The 24,868-nt window shown below is 35.6% G+C and overlaps 3 protein-coding genes across 5 annotated transcripts; all 3 read right to left on the reverse strand.

The window, feature by feature from the left end:
* Positions 1–1,857: 1,857 nt before the first annotated feature.
* LOC145117662 (putative glycosyltransferase At3g07620) lies at positions 1,858–4,626 on the reverse strand. The gene is made up of 4 exons (XM_079053965.1): positions 4,018–4,626; positions 3,797–3,927; positions 3,360–3,708; positions 1,858–2,793 (listed from the first exon to the last, which is right to left on the reverse strand). The coding sequence occupies exons 1-4, from the start codon at positions 4,624–4,626 to the stop codon at positions 2,125–2,127; spliced, it is 1,758 nt and encodes a 585-aa protein (XP_078910091.1). The 3' UTR covers positions 1,858–2,124.
* Positions 4,627–5,206: 580 nt separating this feature from the next.
* LOC145117663 (putative glycosyltransferase At5g03795) lies at positions 5,207–8,398 on the reverse strand. 3 transcript variants are annotated; one of them, XM_079053967.1, is made up of 5 exons: positions 8,197–8,398; positions 7,130–7,588; positions 6,814–6,974; positions 6,284–6,632; positions 5,207–6,064 (listed from the first exon to the last, which is right to left on the reverse strand). In XM_079053967.1, exons 2-5 carry the CDS (start codon positions 7,505–7,507, stop codon positions 5,405–5,407), a joined length of 1,548 nt encoding a protein of 515 aa, XP_078910093.1. In that variant the 5' UTR covers positions 7,508–7,588; positions 8,197–8,398; the 3' UTR covers positions 5,207–5,404. The 3 variants fall into 3 exon arrangements, with proteins under 3 accessions (XP_078910093.1, XP_078910092.1, XP_078910094.1); XM_079053966.1 differs by having other exon boundaries at positions 7,118–7,588; positions 8,197–8,397; XM_079053968.1 differs by lacking the exon at positions 8,197–8,398 and having other exon boundaries at positions 7,254–7,341.
* A 662-nt stretch (positions 8,399–9,060) lies between these two features.
* LOC145117664 (sugar transport protein 14-like) lies at positions 9,061–13,629 on the reverse strand. The gene is made up of 4 exons (XM_079053969.1): positions 13,337–13,629; positions 11,476–11,798; positions 10,763–11,389; positions 9,061–9,665 (listed from the first exon to the last, which is right to left on the reverse strand). The coding sequence occupies exons 1-4, from the start codon at positions 13,476–13,478 to the stop codon at positions 9,216–9,218; spliced, it is 1,542 nt and encodes a 513-aa protein (XP_078910095.1). The 5' UTR covers positions 13,479–13,629; the 3' UTR covers positions 9,061–9,215.
* Positions 13,630–24,868: the final 11,239 nt, after the last annotated feature.

The raw sequence follows: 24,868 nt of genomic DNA on the forward strand, positions 1-24,868 counted from the left end.
CATTTTGTGATTTACTCTGATAATGATGATGTATTGATAAAATTTGATTACCTTGGTTTTATGAAAATGATATGGTTTACTGTTATATTAATTTAAAAATGAAAATTTTCCGGGTCTTATTTTTGGGATGTTACAAATCTGGTAATATGTGGACCAATTGTTTAAGTACATTTTTGTTGAAAAAGAGCTACAAAAATGATCCAATAAGCCTATGTGTATTCATAAAAAGACCCGGATCAAAATTTGTCATAATTGTTGTTATTGTAGATGATTTGAACATAGTTGGAACTCCTAAAAAATTGGAAAATGCCACTTATTATTTGAGAGAAAAAATTTGAAATGAAAGATCTTGGTAAGACGAAATTTTGTTTGGGTCTTCAAATTGAGCACGCCAAAAGGGAGTTTTTGTATGAATAACTCACATCCATGAGTAACCCGATGGTGGTACGGCACTTAGATGCCGAAAAGGACCAATTTCGACCTTGTAAAAAATATGAAAAACTTCTTGGTCCCGAAGTACCATATCTTAGCGTTATTGATGCACTAATATATCTTACTATTAATACAAGACATGATATATATTTTGGTGTAAAATTATTAGCAAGATATAGTTCTTGTCCAACATATTATTTGGTATCTTCGAGGTACAATAGATATGGGCTTATACTAATCAAAATCATCAAATACAGAGTTAATTGGTTATGCAGATACTGGATATTTATCTGATCCACACAAAGCTCGATCCCGAACAGGTTATTTATTCACTTGTGGTGGTACCGCAATTTCTTGGCGTTCTGTTAAACAAACTGTAGTTGCCGCTTCTTTTAACCATGCAGAGATTATAGCAATTCATGAGCCAAGCCGTGAATGTATTTGGTTAAGAAATATAATTCATCGCATTCATGAGAATTGTGGTATCACTTCTAACAGGGACATTTCAACCATACTATATGAAGATAATGCGGCTTGTATAGCCCAATTCAAGGAAGGGTTTATCAAAGGAGACAAAACCAAACATATATCACAAAACTTTTGTTTTTTTCACTCATGATCTTCAAAAATGCCACTTGCATCAACATCTAGAAAATCCAATCAAGTAACAACTTGACCGATTTGTTCACTAAAGCGCTTCCTATATCCAAATTTGAAAAGATGATACGAAACATTGACATGCGGCGCTTTAAGGAAATCAAGTGATGTAATGATCATGAGGATTTGGAAACATATTGTACTCTTTTCCTTAACTATGTTTTTCCCTCTGAGTTTTCTTAGCAAAGTTTTTAACGAGACAACTGTTCCAAATATCTATTATTAATCATGTACTCTTTTTTCTTAATAAAGGGTTTTTTCCCATGAGGTTTTACCTGTTAAGGTTTTAACGAGGCATAATATAATCGTCATTCAAGGGAGAGTGTTATGAATTATTATTTAGTGAATGACTATTGGATTCCCTATATTCCTCCATCACTCTCCATAAGTAGTAAGCATTATAAGAAACATTATTATGAGTTTTACGAGTGTAGTTATGCACCACTATAACAAGCATTCATAACTTACATCACCTTTCATCTTCTTTATCTAATATAAATAATGAGTAGTATGCATTGTAAAGTTTGGCTGTTTTTACCATAAATAATGAAATAAAGTTCTTTACAATTTCATTTCCTACTTTGTTCTTCATTTTATAACATGTGAGAATTTTTTTTTATCTAAACACCTTTCAGCCAATATTGCATTGGGCTCGTAATTTTGCAGTTGGGGCTATTTTACAATGAGGCGGAGCAGGACTCTTTTTGCATTGGGGCCCATTTCACAAATAATAATGCAAAATATACAAAAAGTCAAAACGACAACATGTAATGTAAAAAATATATTTCGCAGTGGCCACATCTTTTGCAAGGTTCGACCACTACAAAACATGTGGCTAGTTTGAGAAGCATGTGAAATTTAGGACTTTCTTTTGAGAACTGTTAAGGAGACTACCTATGGTTTTCTTTCTCTCAAATTACAATCCTACACTCGTACAACATACAAAATATTCACAACATGAAGAGTGTTAACATACACCAATCAAAACACAAAGTACAACCCCACAAAGCATACCCTCACATACCAAAATACCTCTTATCTAGGCTTAATTTGAAAAACCCTATTGTACCAAATTGAATGCAATATCATATGAAATAAATCATACTTAACAGGCTTCACATGCCATAAAAAATGCCTCTGAACTTTCCTAACTCCAAACTGTAATTCCCGATACCTATCGTCAGAAATCTCCATGAGTATATTCTTCAAATCGGGAATATTCTTTTCAGCAATAATAACCGAAAACCCGTCCCAATTTAACACCTCAAAAAACGGGGGGACAAAATTGTCCGAAATAATCACGGGGACACATTCGTAAAATATCGCCTCAACTACCCGTGGGCTGTTCACCTCGTACCCTTTCGGGCAGATGCAATACTTGCTTCCTTTCATATATTCAATGTAGGTCATCTTGCTAGCTACCCCGGGCGGCATGGGGCCCAAGATTTTCATATCGGGGTCTTTGTTGTTCCAATACTCGAGGAGGATTTTACGTAAATACCCATGGATGTTTCCCGCGTAGAATGCGAGGATATGGCGATCCGAAGGTGGCTTCCCGCCAAGATCCCGGAGTGGGTTTCGGGCAGACCGGACGTAGCATTCGGGCAGGGAGACGTCACGGCCGATTTTGAATCCGGTGGTCACGTCGGCGTTGCAGAGTGCTTTCATGCAGTGTTCCATGTGGTGTCTTGTTTCGTATGGAGCCTACAATGTCATGCATATCAAACAAGACAGTCTTGTACTGCGTTTGACATGAACTAGATCGGTACTAATGTCGACGAGACAAAAATTGCACTTTTTGTCTTACCAAAATAGGTGGAACAAGATGCGAGAGGACCATGCTCTAGATCTTTTGTCAGTGAAAAAGACATAAAAGCCCTTATTTTTTAAAATAACCATAAAAAGTTGCAATGTCCTACTTGAAAAGATGGAACATGATGGGAAATGACTATGATGTGATCTAATTGCATTGTTTTGTCTACTAGAAAAGATGGAACATGATGGGAAAAGACTATGATGTGATCTCTTGTCTGTGCAAAAGACGATAATATCCTTCTCATGATCATCATTGAATAATTCTAGAATGAGGTAATAAACAAGATTTATACTATGTCAAGGGACAAAAGCTGCAAATTTTCATTCTACCAAAAAGGTGGAGCAGGACTATATATAAAAGACGAGAATGCCCTTCTCATACTCATCATTGAAAATAACTTTAGAAAATTTGTCATGATCCAGTCAGGCTAACAAACATAGCTTAAGAGATTTACCCAATCATGGCAAGCAACAAGAAAATGATCGGCTCCACCAGTTCGATTCCAAAAAGGGTATTTAGCAGCGATTTTTTCCGCATAATTCTTCAAAAATTGTCGTAAATTTGTCCGATTATGGGAGTTACGGACATATAACGTATGTTCTAGCATTCGTGCGCTAAATGGCATATAAAACAAGTGAGCTTTTCGAGGGTCTTTGACAACAAATCGCTTATTACCCTCCATAAGTTTCATAAACCACCCCTCGGAGGCATATAACCCTTTAAGAATCGGTTGATGAAAGATTGGTTTTTCTCCATCTTTGTATACGTATACTTTAAGTGTACGTTCCATGAGTTCATAGCTCCTGTTAATGTAACAAATCAAATAATGCAAAGGCAAAGGGACTCGAGTCTTTTCAATCACAAATTGAGATTAGGGTTTTAATTTTTAACCTCTTGAACATGGATACATTACGAAAAACAGGAGCATAAAGTTCTTGATCCCCTGTTTGGGAGGGTGCTTTGGTAATTTGTATCTTTGAAGCAAGAATTTCCCGATCACGTGGTGAAGACCATCGTGGCCTCTGCAAAAACAATTTGGTTTGAAAAGACGATTACACCATGAAATTGAGATGAATTTGCAAAAGATAGATTCAAGAAACTTGACTTCATACCATGGCTCGAGAGGAAGTGCGATGACGAAGTAACAAACGGTTCATTTGATCGTTGTACATGACTGATTTTGGTGGCATCAAACACTTCATTTGCTTTCTATCATCACTTTGGAACAAAGCGTACTTCTCATTGATTGGAAGAATTTGAGCTTTTAATCCAGGTACAGATTTAACCTCCATGATCTTCATTTTTACTTCTTCTTTAGAAATACTACTATTTACAGAAACTGTATCTGGAAGATATGTACTTAGGTCTACTGACAATAGTTCATGCCTTGATTCACCAAGATCTCCAAGCACAACTCGATCATTTTCCAGCTGATTTTGAGCACTGGCGTCACTACTTTCCTCCATAAAAACTTCGCCTAATTCTATGTCTTCTTCGAATTCAAGGTTGTCTTCTTGTAATTCGTGCTTAAGAGTACTAAACTGTGATATGAAATACGAAGTGTTGTTGTGACCAGGTAGGAGAGATAGAAGAGCAGTTCCATAAGGAAGCATTAGGGTTTGACAAAACAAATGGATTGCAGCTACTAAAACCAGTACTAAAAGCCATCGTCTCTTCTCTATTTGATGAACAAAGTGAAATGGCATTCGGTATTTCTTCATACCTGAATGTCTTGCCCAGAGATTATACAAAGAAGTAGTGAAATAAGTGAGAAAAATCACTTATTACAGCCTCAGACAGTTGAAATCGATCCTTATTAGATACCTATATCAAAAACCTTCACTGGAATTGGTCGAACTACCCATCAGCATACACACAGATTCTCACATTACATTCATCCGACTGTAAATCCGACTGGATTAGAAATGGGATATTGAAGAAATAGTTCACTTTGATCCATGGAGACTCAATTTCCAAGAGAAAATATCAATTTTGGGTCCTCAACTCCTCGAAATTCCCCAAATTAAGCCATTTTTGGTCGTTATTTTTCAACAGGTTAAATTGTCGGTCCAAATATTTCAACATTCATTTTTTTTTTTGAGTAAAAATGGTCTTGTCCGTTTCCAATCATATTCATATAAAAAATGATTAAAATATTCAATTGTCGATAACAAACAAAAAACCTTGATTTCAATGCAATTATTTGTGGTAATTCTACACCATAGTTATATACAATGACGTTTTCAACCATTTTGTCTAATAAAAAATATACAAACATTACATACAACACTAGAAAAGACAGGATTGAATTGTACTAGACAAGCTTGGTTGGAGCAACATTTACATCTTTTACATGATGACCGATCAAAATTTAACTTTCTGAGATTGAGACAAAATTACTAACATCGTTCTTGGTCTCAGTCAATTATATGTCAAACATAATACAATTGACATCGTTCTAGGTCTCAGTCAATTATATGTCAAACATAATACAATCTGTCATGTCCTGTAAACTCTATTAGTCCAAATCGAGTGAAGAATCATATGAAACAAATCAAATTTCACAGGCGTCTTATGCCAAATAAAATGCCGTTGCACCATCTTCACTCTCTCCCACATCTCCCGATACTTTTCATCCGAAATCGCCCTTAAAATTCCACTCAAATTCCCCACATCTTTCTCCAAAACAAACACAGAAAACCCCTCCCAATCCAAAAACTCAAAAAAAGGCGGGACATAATCATCCGATATAATCACGGGAACACACTCATAGTAAACCGATTCCACAATCCGTGGTGTAAACACTTCATACCCACGAGCACAAATACAGTATTTGCTACTCTTCATATACATTCGGTATTTAGCTTTACTTTCAACATCCCGAGCCATTGACCCAAAGATTTTCATGTCGGGTTCTTTATCGTGCCATTGCCGGAGCAAAATTGGCCGGAGGTTTCCGTGCATTCCTCCAGCGAAAAATGCAAGAATTGGTCTTTCGGATGGCTGCTTTCCACCAAGATCTTTCACCGGATCTTCTGATGTACGGATGTAAGTCGCCGGAAGTGTCGTGTCTTTTCCAATCTTAAACCCTCCGGCGAGATTCGAGTTGCAAAGTGATCTTATGCAGTTTCCCATATCATCTTTTGTTAGCTTCATCGCCTATAGCATTATAAATTTTTTATCAAACAAAAAGATTCATCAATCTTAGTAATTAGGAAATTCACGCTACATGACATAAATTTAGGGTTAATGGGGAAAGCCTCGCTTCTCTGACTTTCTGTATTAAGTCGTTTTTTCTATGTTAAGTGACATAGTTTATCAGATTAAGTCCATTAAGTAAAAAAGAAACAATAGCAAAGATACAAAAATAAAACATACCCAATCGTGACAAGCAACAAGAAAGTGGTCGGCTCCATTAGTTCTGTTCCAGAAAGGGTATTTTCGGGAGATTAAAGTGGTGTAATTTTTTAAATGGAGTTCTAAATTTTTACGGCTTTGAGGAGTATGCTCTTGAGACGTAAGTCTTAGCTTTAGTGAACTAAATGGTAGATAAAATAAGTGTGCTTTTTTGGGATCTTTCACAACAAAGTGTCTATTTTTCTCCATTAGTTTCATAAACCATCCTTCTGAAGCATAGATTCCTCTTAATTTTGGATCATGATATATTGGTTTCTTTCCTTCCTTGTAGATGTAAACTTTCAAAGTGTCTTCCATCAATTTGTAACTCCTGTAATCAAGAAAACAAGATTATTTGCTAATTGAAGTTGTAATAATCCCTTTTGATAGTAGAGTGTTTGACAAATTTTGATCGCATAAGTAATAGATAAAAATAAAGGCAAATTGTAGGAAACAACAATGTAAATTACTAAATTTACTCTTTTTATCAATATACAAGCATAAATTTTCACCTTAAAAACCGTGAAACATTGCGATAAAGAGACGCATGAAGTCCACCAGTGCTTGCTAATGTGGGCCCCTTCTCAATCTGCATTCGTGCATGTTGAAGTTGTCGCTCACAAACAGAGGACAACTTAAACCCTGCTTCCTTATTTTTCCCATTAAGTGTTGTCTGGATAAATGATGTTTAAAAATAAATGAGAAAGTTAGGACTTATATAGCACCTTGGCTTTCTATCATAAGAAAAAAAATATATTTTAAGTCAAAAACACAAAAAATTGGAAAACAAAAACATAATAACGAGTGAGTCCCTACATTGAAACGAACCGATTCAAGAACCGAAATCATGTAAGAAAGTCGTGTTGGTTGTGAAGCAATGGTAACATTTTGACCGGAATCATTTACTTTGGCTACAATTTTTGAGACTAAGGATTCGGAATTACGATCATACCCTTTGCACCCTTCTTCTATTATCGACTCATTTTGAACTACTCCCTCGTGTGTAATAGAGGCGTTATTGTAAATAGACACTTTGTGGACCAAAATACCCTTGGTGATGGGGGATAGAATGGATGTGTCGTTCTTATATGGGAACGCGAGTAATTGAGCTAGAACTATGAGAACAACCACAAGGCTTATGACCAAAATAAGAAGTCTTTGGATTTGAATTTGACATAATCTTTGTAATGGGCGTCCGGTTTCCATGGGCGTTTACGTAATTAACTGCATCAAGTACACTTCTGTGGAGCTTGTTATGTATGCCATGTTGCTGATTAATAGTTTGACCTGTGATAAATAATATTTGACAATAAGAGGTATTACTAGAAATGGATTAATGTGAAATTGCATAATTAGATTCAGATAATATGTTGGAACAAAAAAGGTAGTGTTAAATTCTGACTATCAACGGAAATGACAGATACATAAGGTTATATAAGTAATTTCACTCTACCATTGGATAAACTGATGATTGCAACTTCAAATGATAATGCAGAAAATATAAAAATCTATGAACCTGGTCAAGAACCCCAATCTCATATTTATGGGTCAAAATTCAAAAGTCAACATATTCATACTGTTTTTTCAACGCGAATTTACAACAAATCACATACGAATCTTGAAAAATTGGAAGTTCCGATTCTCGGATTCTCATCAAATCATATTTCGGATTCGGACTTATAGATTCACAGCTTATGTTTAAAAAATTACCCCAAGTGTAAAACTGACTATTGAACTCAAATTTATTCCTGAAACGATTGATTAATTTCTGATTGACATTAAACAAGCATAATAACACGATCAAACAATGCATATTCAGAGAATACCCAAATAGATTGACAACATAAATTCGAAAAAGAAAATCCTATGAGGTATGAGTAAGTAGCTGAAGTTACCCGATGAATCGATGATGAGTGCGAGTAAAGAACAGTTTTTTCCAGAATAATTAAAGAAATACCCACTAAGGATTTATACAGAAAATCATAAAAACTGGTTTTCTGAGTTCTAATTTGAAGTTCCCAGCAATGTGTAATAGTGTGTGTTTCTGGGGGAAAAGAGTACAACGGAGGGTAATTTCTAGTTTCTGTATGAGTTACAATTTGAGTCCATCAAGTATTGTTTATGTAACTTTATACACCTGTGTGACTGTGTCAAGTTTACATAAACTCTCCCTGCTTTCATACGGAAATTACAAAGTTGGTCCTTATATTTTATAGATTATAAAAATGGTCTCTGTTTAATAGTAAACTTACAGAAAAGGTCCATGTATTTACAAAAGTACAGAAATAGTTCCTAAAATTACAAATACGGTCTTTATGTTTTAAAAAATTAAAAACATGGTCTCTGTCTAATAAGAAAACTACATAATTGGTCCCTATGTTCCATAATATTACAGAAATAATCCCTATTTAAAAGTTCCGCCTTATATGATGAAACTTAGATTTTTCATAAAAATGTCAGAAATTAAAATTATGTAAAATTATGTAAAAGACAATTACATAAATGATTTTCAAAATGTAAGATTAACTCGTCGCAACGACGTGAACCATCACACTAGTTTCAAAATTATAATCAAATAACTAGTAGCAATCGTTGAAATTTACGTTTCATATTATGTAAAAAGAATCTTTGGATAACATCTTATGAAATGACCATAAAAGATTTTCAAGTTATATAATAATTTTTTATGTTTCAATCATAACAGGTATTAAAATAATTATTTTACCATAAATAACCACATAATCAAAAGCAACGACATGTTATTCAAACATTAAAAACTTATAATATAATATCTTTAAACTTACACAATCAGATCATCACTTCCAAAACATAGATCAAAGCATCTTTACAATTATTTAATACATATAACCAAAAAGGAAAACAAATCGAACATCTGTAAAACTAATTACAAATTCTACACAACTTGCACAGGTTTCATTCCTGTTTTTTCTTCTTCTGGTTCACAATAAGATTTCCACAACCAATGTTTCTGCCAAAGCAAATGTATCTCTTCAATGGGAACTTGTTTTGTTTCAGGCAACAAGAAGAAGATGAAGCAACTCATAACAACAATCAATCCAGCAAACAACAAAAATATGCCATATCTGAGATGACATAGTGACACAAGAAAACATTGTGCAACTAATGCTGTGAAGAACATGTTGACACAAACCACGATGCTTTGACCTGCCGACCTTGTTTCTAATGGGAATAATTCACTAGGCACTAGCCATCCCAATGGACCCCATGAACGCCCATAAGCCAAAACAAATATACAAATCATCACCACTAGAAAAATCCCAATTCCTTTTGATAGTTCCACTCCTTGTCCGAATTTGATAGCTAGGGTTACGGCCACACATACCTGAAAGTCAAGAAGTACACTTCAGAACAAACAGAACATGTTGCATTGTGTTTGACTTACATTAGACTAAGACTGATGATAATGTGACAAAGATTGTAATCTTTCAACCCGTTTAATGTTTCAATTAGAAACAAACCCGTTGTAGGACACAATCATTTAATGGTTGTAACTAAAAATGGTCCTATCCCCTTTTATTATTTTGAAAAATAAGAAGATGGCATGTTCACAAAATATACCACTTTTTGACGTGTCATTTATTTCACAAATCACAAAAATATCATTAATTTCACAATTGTTAGTTGGATACTAATAAATTTGTAAATTGTTCCCCACTACAAAAGATAACATAAAATTAGAAAAGAAAAACTTGAAAAAAAATCTATTTCAAAATTAAGAAATTGTTCTTACAATTTAGAATTTATTTATTTATTTATTTATTTTTGTGACGAACACTTTCACAATTAGCAACTTTATCCATTTTGGAATTGATGGTCATTTTGTGATCAGAAAAACATATGCTCAATTGTTAAATATCAAAACAAAATATTGGTTATCATAAAAATAATGGTAAGTCGCATTGCACATAGTACTAATAATATTTTGAAAGTGGAATATTTCAACCTTCAACCTAACCTATTTATTAATAATATTTTGGAGGTGTAGTATTTCAACCTTCAACCTATTTACTAATAATATTTTGGAGGTGTAATATTTCAATCTTCAACCTATTTACTAATAATATTTTGGGGGTGTAGTATTTCAACCTTCAACCTATTTTATAAAATTCTATATCTCAACCGGGCATTTTGGGGGAATATTAGTCATTTTTGTGAATATCTAATAAGCATATATCAAAACTGAGACAAAAAGGTCAAAATTTCAATTTTCATCTTTTCTTTTATGAAAAAAAAAATCTCAATCCCATTAATAATTTCTCTTAAAAATAAAATTTTCATTTGTTTTTAAATTTTCTTTTGGTGTTATTTGTGAATATCTAATAAGATATAAATCAAAATTAAAACAAAAGGTCAAATTTCCAATTTTTTTAAGAACTTTTTTCTTTTGGTGTTATTTGGATTTAGAGCGGGATGGTTTACCATAGCGATGATCATTTCAATGCCGGCTTCCAAGAAGAATGCTCTCCGGCCAAATCTATCAACAAACGCCATTGAAATGAAGGTAGCAACAACAAGAGTGCCACTAGTGATGGTGGATGACCATAACGACGCACCAGAACCAAACCCTAAGCTCTGAAAAATCACAGGCGCATAAAACAACACAGAATTCATCCCTGTAAGCTGTTGAAACGCAGGTATACCCAAAGCTCCGATGATCAATTGTGGTCGATTTTTTCTCTTCAGAAGGTTCCTGAAAGGATGTTTAATGGCTTTTGCAGCTTCACTTGCTTCAACCAGATCTTGAAATTCTGCTTCGATGTTTTTGGTACCTCTAACTCTTTCCAAAACCCTTCTTCCTTCTTCTAATTTCCCTTGTTCGACTAAACTGTTCGGCGTTTCCGGCAAGAAAAGCCCTCCGACGAACATCAAGAACGCCGGAACTGTAGCCAACCCTAATGATAATCGCCATCCCCACTTGTGTTTCTCCGTTGCATTGTTGATAAAATTGGCTATGAATATGCCTAAACAAGTTGTCAATTGAAACAACTGGTTCACCGCCCCTCTGATTTTCGCCGGTGCCATTTCCGACAAGTAAAGAGGAACAGCCTGCATAATCAAGAAATTAGGGTTGGAGACTTGCCGGCTACTGCTGACATTAAAAATGGAAGTGTAAATTGGAGAAATGCACTTACTTGGTTACCAAATCCGATTCCGACACCAAGAAGGCATCGGCCGATGATGAGCATGGCGATGTTTTGAGCTCCGGCGTTGATTGAGGCTCCGGCAAAGAAGCTGACGGCACCGCAGAGAATGCTGGCTCTCCGGCCTTTGTTCCGGGTGACATGGGAGGCGAAGAAGGTGGAGAATAGGGCGGCGAAATAAAGCGACGACGTGAAAAGGGTGAGGATTTGGTTGTCGTATTTGCAGTAATCGGTTTCTTTGAGATGTTCTTGTTTTCTTCTGTAAACTTTTGGGAAGAATTCTTTTAAGAAATGGTCCATGGATGTTACTCCACCTGAAGATCATCAATGGAGTTAATTTTGACTATTTTAGTGTTAATTTTGACTTATACTTAGCAATATAAAAGTTTAAACCTTGTATATACTTTTTTTTTTCTTTTTTTTTTTTCTGAATAAAACACTTTTTTTTTTCTGATATGGCTCTTTTTGGAAAAAAAAAAATAGTGGTTTATTTCGAAAAAAAATTGAAAAATATAAGGTGAACATATGTTTTTAATCTGGACCATATTGACCCAAAAATAGATATACTTATATAAAATCTCACATGTAATCCATCGTTTTAGACAAATATTATTAAGCATTTTTAAATACATGAATCTTAGTCATAAAATAAAAAAATAAACAATAAAACTGTTATGTTATTATAATGTTTAACTAAAATTGGATATTTGTATGATTTTGATTCTCTTGCTTAATATATTATTCTATAAAATTTGTTTATTTTTGTTTTTTATGTTCATTGACTTAAAAAAGAAATAATAAATATGTGGTTTATAAATATGAGATTTTCTAATATCTGTACTACACATATAATAAGTATTAATTATAAGAAATATTATGATAATATTAATTATATATAATATTTTTTATAATTAATATATTTTATATTTAATTATGGTAATATTATGCATAATTAATATTTATCAGATTTAATTATGATAATATTATGCATAATTAATATTTATGAGATTTAATTATGATAATATTTTTTATAGTTAATATTTAAATTAATGTTTTTTATATGTGCGGACATAAATATAATTAAGATATAAATAATAATAAACGTAGGCAGCAAAATAATTAGATGATTGGTCAGACCAAGTTGGTCTATAAATGTGAAATTACCAAACTAACCACAAGCAACAACCAAAGGTGCAAATTCTTATCATATTTTCTACGACTACAAGACCATTGTTTTAAAAATTCCCTATTTACTAAACTACCCATAAGCTGTTTTTGGTCAAACCAAGTAAACAGATAATATCAAACTATCAAAGCCACTTGGCTAGTTTGACCAATTTGAAAATAATCCAAATTGGCAACTATTTAAAAATTATAAAACTGACTACATTACACCTACTTTAGGATTTATAAAAGGGATCCAGTTTGAAATGAGAAACTATCGTATTATAAAATTACTAATTATTAATAGTTGATATGCTAAATGGTTGGTTTTAACTTTTAAGTGCCTATTTTTTAAAGTCCATTTTTGTTATCAAAATTGTCAAATAAATTTACAATTTTACGATCTAATGGACCATATCGACCCATGCAAAACAATCTCTTTTTTTTTCATGCTTGATGATCAAGATTCTATATCTGTAAATACCAAAATTACTAAACTACCCATCACCCTTTAAAAATCAAATTTACTGAACTAACCCCAAACCCATGCGAGAACCAGTCAGACCATCATAACCCTTTAACAATTTCTAATTTGAATACGTGTTAATGGCGATTTTCCGGCGACTGTGTGTTTTTCCGATCAGAAAATTAAGTAAAAAAATGAGTAGTAGAGACTAGAGAGACTGACCGGAGACACCAAGATCATATCCAAACAAAGATCCGCCAAGAGCAGCAACGATGCAAGCAAAAATGAAGTAGGGGGTGATCTTATGCTCGTACAACTCCGCCCTAGCACCGCCCTTGCCGTTCACCATTCCTCCGCCGGCCATTATAATCTCCGTCAAAAGTCAACAGTCACTGTAACGAAAAGCCTAAAACATCGTTCTCCGGTGGGTGTTTTGTTTATAGAGAGTATCGTCGTCGGTACGATATAGTTTAAATTGAAGTAGGATTTGGCCTGCAAGTCAATTGGGCCATTTGAATCGCTATTTATGGATTCTAAGATATCCACATATGAATTTACACAAGTGGTGTCTTAATTATTATCAAGTAACAATTAGTGTCGGTTGGTTTTAGATATTAACATTTTGGTCCCTCCGATATAAACTTAGTACATTTCTTGAGATATTTTAAAAAAAAATCCAAAAGTTTGGAATGGTTATAATATTAGGGTTATAAACTTATTTTATAATACTTTATAATACTTATATTAGGTTAATACTCATAAAAATCACGGTTGAGAAAAAAACTATTGATAATTTAAAATCGTAATGACTAATCCAAGATTTGTAAAAATTTATTAATTTACAAAAAAGAAGTGTTTTGGTCAAAAATCGATCAAATGAAGATCAACCAAGTTGTATGAAAGGTTGTGGTGTTGTAGTTAATACAAGACTCGAATTGAAGTTTAAATGACAAGAGTGGTTTGTTTATAAGGAAAGTCATTGATCATTGTTAGGATCTCCGGCATAAAACCTTAGGAGGTGATAATCATCACCTGCCTTGTTTGATTTTATTGATTGAAGAATGAATTATAGAGATAAACTTAATAATACGATTACAAATGATAAAGTGAGTCTAAATGGGTAAGGTGTCAGAGAATCGTCTCATTGTGTGCATGTTACATGTGTATATATAGTCTAGGTCATGTAACTTAAAGTCCAATATTTCAAGGATCCTATTGAATTGGTATTTGCAACGTGCTTTGACTTGGTATTCCCGGGTTTTAAGCCTGGTTGAAGTGATTCTTCGTTGTGAATGAGTCTTACGTTGACCATTTCTGCACATGTGAGAAATAAACAAGAAATATAGTCATTAAACTTGTTAGGAAATAATAATGGCGATGCTCAGGATGCTGATGTATGTTCGGGATCCTAATACTCCTTTAAAATCCAAGATCCTGGATAGGTTTAAGGATCCTTAGATATCTTTGAGATTCGGGATCCTGAATAGGATTAAGGATCTTGGCCTTAAAATTGCCCCCAAATTATACCTGTAAAATATTTGAATTAATTTCAAGTATTTAAAGTGTATAATTTAATTAATTGGAAATAAGGATTTGAAATTCAAACTCTACTGGATAGAATTGTATCCGTTTAAAAGATATGATTATGTTGTCAAATCTCTTCTTTATCCTCTACGATCCGCATAAGTATGGGTTAATGGTTATCGATATTCTATTACTTATTTTAGCTCTCTTTCAAGCATTATCGGTTATCTTGAAGGTAAATTTCCTTTTCCTTTCTTCTCATTTTTCTTGTTTGATGATCATGGGCAAAAAGGCACTCCGTTCTCGCTCGAGCATCTTTACTCTTCCCGACGAGGACTTCGTAGATCAAAAGATCCTGTCTTACAAAGAGATTGCTATTTTTGTTGATAACGACACTGAGTCCTTGAAATCGATCAGAGCTTTTCCTGCCGGTGTCATTTTCAATCCTTTTGATGCTAAGGCTAAACCTGGATTCGTCTTTCCTACTTGGGTTTGTTTTCCTAAATATGCTTTCTCCTTGGGCTTGAAATACCCTTTTTCTGGCATCATCTCTGAGTTCTTTGAAGTTACAAAAAATTCTTATTTTTAAACTATGCCTGTGATCTGGAGGATCCTTTTTTGGATCGATCGGATGAATCAGTCTAAAAACATTGGCATGGGGTTAGCTGAATTGGCCAATGTTTATGATCTTCAAACTTTTAGATCTTCTTATTTCCTGCTAAAAGTCAAAACCAACAAATTGCATTTAATTTTGAAATCAAAACAAAAAGATGGGCCTGGAAAGAAAGGTTTTTCTTTGTGAAACACAACTCTATCTCCAACGATGATCTCCTGCCAATAAACTGGGTTAAAAATGGTAGGATTTTATTTAATTAGGATAAGGATCCCAAAATTCATGCTTCCTTATTTTGTTTGTTTTGACGCCAAGTTCAAGGAAGTTGTTCCGGCTGCTGAAGATACTGAGGAGAAGATTGAAAGCTTTCTCGCTTTGCCTGAGGCTGAAAGATCCTTCAAGTTTAACCATTCCAGCTTCCAAGAAGGTTCTTCCACCACTACTTGATGTCTGCTGGTAAGGATCCTTCTTTTTACTTGTTTCATTTTGGGGATCTCGAACCGATGAGGGTTCTTTGCAATTTTCAGGATCCAAGGCTACACATTCTATTGCTTGCTTCTCCCTCCCGAAACTTAACGAGGCCATGTATAGCGGTCAGCTCATGGCCAAGAAGGAGAAGACATCCTCCTGGAGCACGCCTCGGAGATCAAGGAGGTGATTGCAGAGGCTAAGAGCAGTGTCGTCGAAGCCATCTGGGAGACGGAGATTAAGTTAGCGAAGGATGTGGCGAATGCAAGATCTTGGAATATGGCTGGTTGGCATGAAGCTCTGGCTAAGTTGACTGGTAGGCATGTTAATGCCATTCAGGATCCTGCAGAGAAAAAAAAGAGAAGGGAAGAAGAGAAGAAGGAGACAGAGGATACCCCGGATGGGGGTGATCAAACCTTGAATTAGGTTTCATTAATTTTTAAAACAATTTTAATTTTTCGGTATGTAAAACAATATTTTCTTTTGTTGGGTTGGAGGGCAGCCCCTTTTAAATTTTATGCTTTGGTTGTAGAAATAGGGTAATGAATTTTTCAAAATCTTTCCGGATAATTAAGATCCGAAGAATTTTAGAGTTTATACAAACTATTAGGATCTTAATAATCTGAAATAAATAACCATCTGATTGGGATCCTGTGATATCCGGGATCCTTAAATTTTATTTTAAAAAAATCTTGAAAGTTGTTGCAAAATTTTTTCAAAGAAAAAGAAATGTAAATGAAAAACTTAGGTCTAAGGATAGATAGAACCTGATGTCAACTTAAACTCCAATTGATCTTTCGGTGATCTCTCTGAACATTTCTTTGGGTAGGTTTTATCATCTTGAAGAGAGTTCCTCTGAATATGTTTTTGGGAGTTGATCCCAACTTTAGAATTTACTGGGAAAAGTCCCAACTCATGTAATATTGGAAAAGATCCCACATAGTAATTCACTGGGGAAGATCCTAACTTAGAGTTTTACTGGGGAAAATCCTAACTTAAGAAATACTAGGGAAGATCCCAACTTAGATTATACTGGGGAAGATCCCAACTCAGATCATATTGGGGAAGATCCCAACTTAGATTATAACTGCGGAAAATCCCAACTTCAGATAATAATTAGGAAAAAATCCCAACTTCAGATAATAATTGGGGAAAATCCCAACTTTAGATAATAACTAGGGAAAATCCCATTTCGTAAGATAACATGATAATGTTATAAACCTTAGAAATTTACCGGGGAGGATCCCAACTTAGGATAACATGATAATGTTATAAACCTTAGAAATTTACTTTAAGATCTTAACATATGTTCAGAAATAAGAGGGTTACCAAGTCACTAAAGCGTGAAATAATCCCCTTATTCACATCCCATAGTTAGATATCGTGTATCCAAGCAAGGTGTAGAAACCTAAAATCGTGAGAAAGAGGTCATTAACTCTTTAAACCTTAGGATCTTAACATATGTTCAGAAATAAGAGGGTTGCCAAGTCATTAAAGCATGAAATGATCCCCTTACTTACATCCCATAGTAAGATATCGTGCGTCCAAGCAGGGTGTGGAAACCCAAACACGGATGAAAGAGGTTATTAACTCTTTAAATCTTAGAGGGGATTAAGTACCCTTAATCGGAGGAGAGATGATCAGTCTCTATTCGTAGTGGCTAGGATCCTTGAGTTTCTGCATGTTGCAAACGTTAGCTTGGGGTAGGCTTCAGCTTGGCTAACGTCCCCCTGATGCTTAAGTCAGTAGTGTTCTTAGAATAAAAATAAACAAAGAAAATAAATGAGGGTAAGGAGTAGGTATGTACCTCGACTCGGTTGTGATGAATTTTGACTAAATTGACTTACATAAAGTGCGCTTCAAGTTGTATAGCATTTTAGGATCTTGGCAAGATGCTTCCTTCTAGGGTAGCTAGCCAATATGTCTCTATTCCTGCTTCTGAATCAATAAGATAGGCATCACACTTCTGAGCATATAGGAAGGCATCTTTCTTCATGGTTGGCCAATAGTATCCTTTTCTTAAAACTTTAGAACACAAGTGTGGTTGCCACAATCCCCTTCATGTTTGTCTTTTAGAACTTCCATGACTTCTTGATCTTAGATATGGACATGTTACGGATTTCTTGTATAATACTCCATTGCTCATCACAAAGCATGAGATCCTCATCTTGAACGCTTTATCGTTTTTTTCTTATTTTAGGATTGTACCATTCTGGAGATTCTCTATGATGGGTTGTGTCTAGGATCGCAAATGTCTCTGAGGATCCTGACTGTTTGGATAGGGATCCAAAACATCGGTATCCTGGTCAGAGGATCGAGGAATGGTGCCTCCGATTTCTAATATGTTGGTCGTCTGATCATGGTCGTCGGGGTCGTCTGGTCTCTTGGAGGGATCTTCTATCGCCAGGATCATTATGTGGGTTATTGGGATCCTGAGGGAAGACTCTAAGTTGGCTAATGTGTCTGCCTCGGTGTTATCTTCTCTAGGAACTTGATTCAGACTAAAAGCTTCAAATTCGGAGGCTGGTTTCAAAGAATTTGAAGGTATAGTGTTAGTCTTTCGCCTTTAACTTCATAGAATCCATTAAAGTTGTTAGTTATTAATAACGAATCGACATATACCTGATGATACTTAATATGAAGATCCTTGGCCAGTTGTAGCCCCATGATCAGTGCTTCATACTCTGCTTCATTGTTAGTTGCATTGAATTCACAACTAACTGCCTGGGGTAGGATGTCACCCTGTGGTGATTTTAGTATGATCTCAAGGCCTACTCCTCTAAAGATGGATGCTCTATCTGTAAAGAGTATCCACTTCCCCATGTTTTCTTCTTTTGAAATCATTGGATTTCTAACTCTACCTTTGGTTGTAGATTATCACTAAAATCAGCCACAAAATCTGCCAATGCCTGTGATTTTATTGGGGATATTGGATCATATTTGATGTCATATGTAATGAGCTTCACTAACCACTTAGTCATTATGTCTGAAATTTTTGGTTTTCTCATGACATTCTTAACAAGATAGTTACTTTTGACATGTATGAGTCTCAAAATAATGTCTTAGTTTGGTGGAAGCTATAACTAGTGCAAGTATTAGTTTTTCAAGGTGAGAGTACCTGGTTTCAGGAGCCAAGAGACTTTTACTTACATAGTAAATAGGATGTTGTTCACTGTCAAGATCTTTGGTCAGAATAACACTTACATCATTCAAAGACACTAAAAGATATAGGAGGAGTGTTTCCCGTTCGAATATCCTTGGCCAAGACTCGCTTCTAATCCCCTTTTGGTCACCATGTAACTAAGGAACTCACCTGCCTTCATTCTAAAGTGACATTTGGATGGGTTCAACTTCATGTTGTATTCAGCTAGTATATTCAAGGCTTCTTCAAGATCCCTAAGGTAATCTTAAACTTTTTTTTGGACGTGAACACCCTGTCATCTATGTAGACTTCCATGGTGTCCCCCAGTTTGTCCTTGAACATCCAATTCACCAGTCTATGATATGTTGCACCTGTATTTTTTAGACCAAATAGCATATCAGTATAACAATATATACATGTGAGAGTTATGAAGGTGGCATCCTCTTGATCAGATGGTTCCATTCAAATTTGTTGGAACCCTGCTAAGGCATTCATGAATGTTAATAGTTCATGGCATGCCGTGGCATCTATCATAGAGTCTATATGTGGAAAATGGAAAGAATCCTTAGGACATGCCTTGTTAAGATCCGTGTAATCCACACACACACACTTGCCATTTATCATTCTTCTTCTGCACTACGGCCGTATTGGCCAACCACCTTGGGAACTTGACTTCCTTAATTATCCCTGTCATATCTTCATGTTTCCATGTGATGGTCTTTTTTCTATTTTGTAGGAACTTTATTTGGTCCTGCTCGATTTCCTTTGGTATTGAGGATCCTATGAGTACTTTAGCGTCAGGATCCTCAAGGTTTAGGGGCACTTCCTTTACATCTTGCCCTCTTTCTTCTAGAATGCCTCAAGACCCATGTTTTAATTGTTATGCTTGTTGTGGTACTGTTGCAGATTTCATTGATGTCTTATAGCATTCTTTGGACTCTTGTTGATCACCGATGATCTTCACTGTCCCCCACGGGGTAAGCATCATGACACAGTGGTGGTATGTTGATGGGACTGCTTTCATGCCATGGATCTAGGGTCTACCTACTATAACATTATAGAAAGCATCAATAACACAAAAGTATTGCATAGATTTTACCCATTCGATGTAGATAGGCCATTTAATCTCTCCCACCATATGCTTCGTTTCATTGTTGAATCCTATCAACACTGAGGATTTTTGATTGTCTCGGATTGTGGGATGTTCATCCTAGTTGGAGCATCTAAGAGTATGATGTTCATTGAGAATCCTCCATCTACCAAGATCCTTCTGAAGAAGTGATTGGTGATGTAGAAAGTTATTGCCGATCCATCATGGTGAGGATCTCGAATGTTCTTTTTGTCATATTCATCGAAGGTGATTTCTTTCTTGCTTGTAATCGATGTGTTCTTCTGGGGTCTTTCTTCTTTCTTCGCCTTGGATATCTTAGCGTGTCTTTTTGCTGCAGAGTAAGAAGTTCCACAAATGTCAGAACCCCCATAGATAAAATTGATTACCTTAGAATCATGAGGAGGGGATCCTGGTTTTTCCAAGATCTTGGTAGGATTCTGATCCTTCTCCTTCGATCTTTCTTTTCGTCTTCCTAGGATTTCTTTGAAATGTCATTTGCTCAGGAGATAACTAATCTCCTTACTGAGGGCTATTTAATCCTCTGTGATGTGGCTGAAATTTTTATGATATGCACACCATTTAGATTTGTCTTTTCAGCCACTCGATTTCTTTCCTTTCCTTGGCCACCTTTCTTTCTCGCCAAGATCCTGCATGGCAAAGATTAGACCTAAAACGTCAACAAAAAACCAATAGTCAGTGATCTTGGGGAATTTATCTTCTTCCCCTTTATCGTCAAGGGCATTAACCCTATGATGATCAGGCTTGGGATACGGTTTGGATTTATAGGATCTTTGGGCTGAGGAATCAGTCTTCCTATTAGGATTGTCATATGAATTTGGGGAGTTGGTCCTCTCATGGATCTCCTTATCCTCTTCCATTCTGATGAACCTCAAGGCTATACTTCTGACTTTGTCCATTTTCCTACGTGGGCTCATTACGAGATCTTCATAGAAGGGAAAGTCTTTATTTAGGCCCATCTTGAAGGTTTCTATGGTAGTGGCCATGTCGATATTAGGAATATTTAATGCTTCTTTGTCAAACCTGTTTACAAAATCCCTAAGGGATTCCTTAGGATCCTGGACTATTCGATAGAGATCACTAGTGATCCGTTTGAATGTCCTGCTACAAGAAAATTGGGTTTTAAAAAGTTTAACTAAATGAGCAAAGGAAGTAATGGAATAGGGAGGAACATTAAGAAGCCATTTCAAGGCAGATCCTGTGAGAGTTGGACCAAAACCCTTGCACAAACAAGCTTATTTTAAGTGTAATGGGATGGGAATGATTTCCATTTTTTCCCTGTATTGTGCTACGTGTTCCACAGGACCCATAGTTCCGTCATAAGGCTTCGTGCTGGGAGTCTAGAAGCATTTTGGAACTTCAGCATCGACTATTGTGCGAGAAAATTTGGGGATCCTGTGGCTTGCGGGGGATGCTTCTGGTATAGGTTCGACTATTCCTAGTACACTTGAGATCATCTGTCTCATTTGTTGAAGTTCCCTAGCCATGATAGGACTTATGCCTACGTCAAGATCCACAGAGTTAGTATTAAATGCATTTTTATTTAGGAAGATACCAGTGTATTGGTTTTTACGGGTAGTGAAGTTTTCATTAGGATACTGCATCACAGGGGTTTGATTATTTGGGGTTGCTCCCCAAGTTGAAGCAGCAGCAGGTTCCGAGGTTGTAGTATCTTGACGATTCCCTAAGGATCATGCGTTGTCGAAATCGAGGATACTGGGTTGCAAAATCGAAGGTGTTGTTTCATGCAATTTATGTATCTCTACTCTTTTTCTTTCCATTTCTTTAAGAAATGTTTTGTTGTCCTACTGTTGTTGATTCAGTTGTTGTGTTACCATCTTCACCATGGATAAGAATTCACTGTTAAAGATCGGAACAGGAGGATCCTGGAATCTATCCCTGGATTCCCATGGCAGATGGAGCGGTGTTCTTTTTAGAGGTATCCAGAGTTTTCCTCTGACTGGGAGGTCCACTTGGAGGTGGTGGAAGATTTTTAGAAGAAATAAGAGGAATAGAGGAAGAAGATAAGGTTGATTATGTGGACATGATATTTCAAGAATTATGAACACCACAGCCCCAAGGTAGGCGCCAAATTGTTTTTGCCAAAAATCGATCAAACAAAGATCAACCAAGTTGTATGAGAGGCTATGGTGTCGTAGCTAATATAAGAATTGGATTGAAGTTAAAATGACAAGATTGGTTTACAAGGAAAGCCCTTGATCTTTGTTAGGATCTCCGACATAAAACCTTGGGAGGTGATAATCATCACCTGCCTTGTTTGATTTTATTGATTGAAGAATGAATTACAAAGATAAACTTGATAATACGATTACAAATGATAAAGTGAGTCTAAATGGGTATTGTGTCAGAAAATTGTCTCATTGTGTAAATGTTACAAGTGTATATATACTCTAGTTTATGTAACTAAAATTATGATATTTCCGGGATCCTGTTGAACTGGTATTTGCAACGTGCTTTGACTTGGTATCCCGAGTTTTAAGCCTGGTTGAAGTGATTCTTCGTTGTGAATGAGTCTTATGTTGACCATTTCTGCACATGTTAAAAATAAACAAGAATATAGCCGTTAAAATTGTTAGGGAATAATAATGGCGATGCTCAGGATCCTGATGTATGTTCGGGATCCTAAGACTCCTTTAAGATTCGGGATTCTGAATAGGTTTAAGGATACTTAGATATCTTTGAGATCCGGGATCCTAGATAGGATTTGTAACGTTCCAAAATCACGATAAAATATTTCATTTTTAATTTAAAAGAAACCATTGTTTACAACCCAAAACCATATCAAATCAAGTGTCAAATAAAAATACTCCCAAGATCAATGCATCATAAAAATATCCCAAAACATATCATCGAAGGATGTGTACGATAACGCCTTCACCTTGCACCGGTAATCCGAAGTACCTGAAATATAAAACTGAAACTGTAAGCCAAAGCTTAGTGAGTTCCCCAAAAGTACCACCACACAACATATAATAACATGCATATTGGGTCCACAACTAATAGAATGGATTACCCCTGAGTCCACAACATGAGTCTGGATTGCCTTCAGGCCCACTGCTCATGTGTGGCTTACTCTCAGGCCCACTGCTCATGTGTGGCTTACTCTCAAGCCCACAATATAAGGCCCACAACTTATGTCTGGCTTGCTCCCAAGTTTATTGGCTTCCGCACAAAGCAGTAACGCCTCAACCTAACCATACTATGTCGACATATACATAACATATAACATATAATAGTAACATATAATCATATAACCAGTCAACATACTAACAGGTAGATCTATAGTTCACTATTACGTAACATCCTATATACCGGGGATCAATACTAACATATCAATTCATCATAACAAGATCCTCCAACTGGATACATAACTTAGTGGGCCGGCATTGGTGCCTTCAACCCATAAGTACAGTGAGAAAAACTCACCTCTCAGTCTGAAAAAGATCTCTGAACAGGACAAAGCTCCGAATGACAGCTCAACCAGTAACCTATTCATCAGATAATGACCAAATCTTAAATACCACTCTAAATACCCAAAATACCCTTAGGTCAAACTTGGTCAAACCATGGTCAAAGGTCAAAGTCAACTACAGCAGGTCACCATGCAGTGGCCACTAAATGATAAAACATGTGAGTCTCAGCCCATGCACCATGCAGTGGAGACCTAGGCCACACTGTGGGCACTGTGCTCCCAACAACTTAATGGATTAAGTCATTTTTTATTGGTCTTAACGGATCTAAGGCCCAAATATGGTCCATTATAAGGTCAAAGTGGATAAATTTTCCAACTTTATCCCTTTAGACTCTCTAAGGGATAGTGATCCAATTTCTAGATCTAAATATAGCAAAAAGAACTTAACTTGGTTTAGCCCGTTAAGCACTTTCTCTTGAAGACTACTAGATCCTATCACACCCCCGAACCAGGATGGCGGAAACATCCGGGGGTGGATGACGTCATTGTATAGTATCATAACAATTGAATATAAATGAAACATAGCAACCCAAGCGGCATACACTGAGAATACAATCTTACATAGTTTACATATTGTACTTGTTCATAAGTTACGCAAAGGTGATAAAAGTAAAATTCCATCATGCTGCATCACTCGATCTCAAAACAGAGTTGATTACATGTTACTGGTTCCCTGAGAATACAAGTCATTTTGAAAAGCGTCGACTAAAAAGTTGGTGAGTTCATAAGCATTTTTGTATAAAAATGGATTTGTAACTGTTTAAAATGGTTTTTGTAAACTTTCAGAAAATCCAATATTTTCTATAAATTGTATTGTTAGTCTTATATCCAAAACTAATGAAAATGTATGTATGACTCTTGTATCTTTCCTTGTAAAATGATAGTGTATGTATGTATGTTCCAAGAAAATCCAATATTTTCTTATAAGTAAACTATAGTCTTAAACCCTAAGACCAGAAATGTAGGTGATTGTGTACTGAAAAACGATATGTAGTTTTATATTTTAATAAAACCGGTGATGTATAAGCTTCTCGTAAATCAAGATAGTATTGTTAATCCCTAAATGAGTTATTATAACCATGCTAAATGTGACTGTTACGCCTGTACGACGTTCTTCAGGCGTCGAAATTGGTAAGATATTTGTCACCCTAGACTGGCCCGTCTAGCTGTAGCAAAAAGCTCAGGTGTCGGGTTGTCAATCCCCGTATAGATCTATACACAACTATCTCGCTCTCCCTCCAGGAGACTCTGGTTATAATGCAGGACTTGGAGTGTACGCTAAGTAGGTACGGTGAAGTAAATGTCTCACTAGAGCATTAACGGATTTACACGAACTACGACTCACTTTTATTGTATAACGAAATGATTTTCACTGTTTGAAAATT

Source organism: Lactuca virosa, chromosome 5 (genome assembly GCF_052849685.1).
Source record: "Lactuca virosa cultivar CGN04683 chromosome 5, Lactuca_virosa_CGN04683_v6, whole genome shotgun sequence".
Taxonomy (NCBI): Eukaryota; Viridiplantae; Streptophyta; class Magnoliopsida; order Asterales; family Asteraceae; genus Lactuca; species Lactuca virosa.

Coding starts and splice junctions, on each gene's coding strand:
- LOC145117662 (XM_079053965.1), bottom strand. CDS start 4,626: ATGAAGAAATACCGAATGCCATTTCACTTTGTTCATCAAATAGAGAAG. Junction 3,709..3,796: donor AATGTATCCATGTTCAAGAG/GTTAAAAATTAA, acceptor TTACATTAACAG/GAGCTATGAACTCATGGAAC. Junction 2,794..3,359: donor TTGTTGCTTGCCATGATTGG/GTAAATCTCTTA, acceptor ATGACATTGTAG/GCTCCATACGAAACAAGACA.
- LOC145117663 (XM_079053966.1), bottom strand. CDS start 7,507: ATGGAAACCGGACGCCCATTACAAAGATTATGTCAAATTCAAATCCAA. Junction 6,975..7,117: donor TTGAATCGGTTCGTTTCAAT/GTAGGGACTCAC, acceptor TCATTTATCCAG/ACAACACTTAATGGGAAAAA. Junction 6,633..6,813: donor AATGTTTCACGGTTTTTAAG/GTGAAAATTTAT, acceptor TCTTGATTACAG/GAGTTACAAATTGATGGAAG.
- LOC145117664 (XM_079053969.1), bottom strand. CDS start 13,478: ATGGCCGGCGGAGGAATGGTGAACGGCAAGGGCGGTGCTAGGGCGGAG. Junction 11,390..11,475: donor GAATCGGATTTGGTAACCAA/GTAAGTGCATTT, acceptor TTGATTATGCAG/GCTGTTCCTCTTTACTTGTC. Junction 9,666..10,762: donor TTGAAATGATCATCGCTATG/GTAAACCATCCC, acceptor CTTGACTTTCAG/GTATGTGTGGCCGTAACCCT.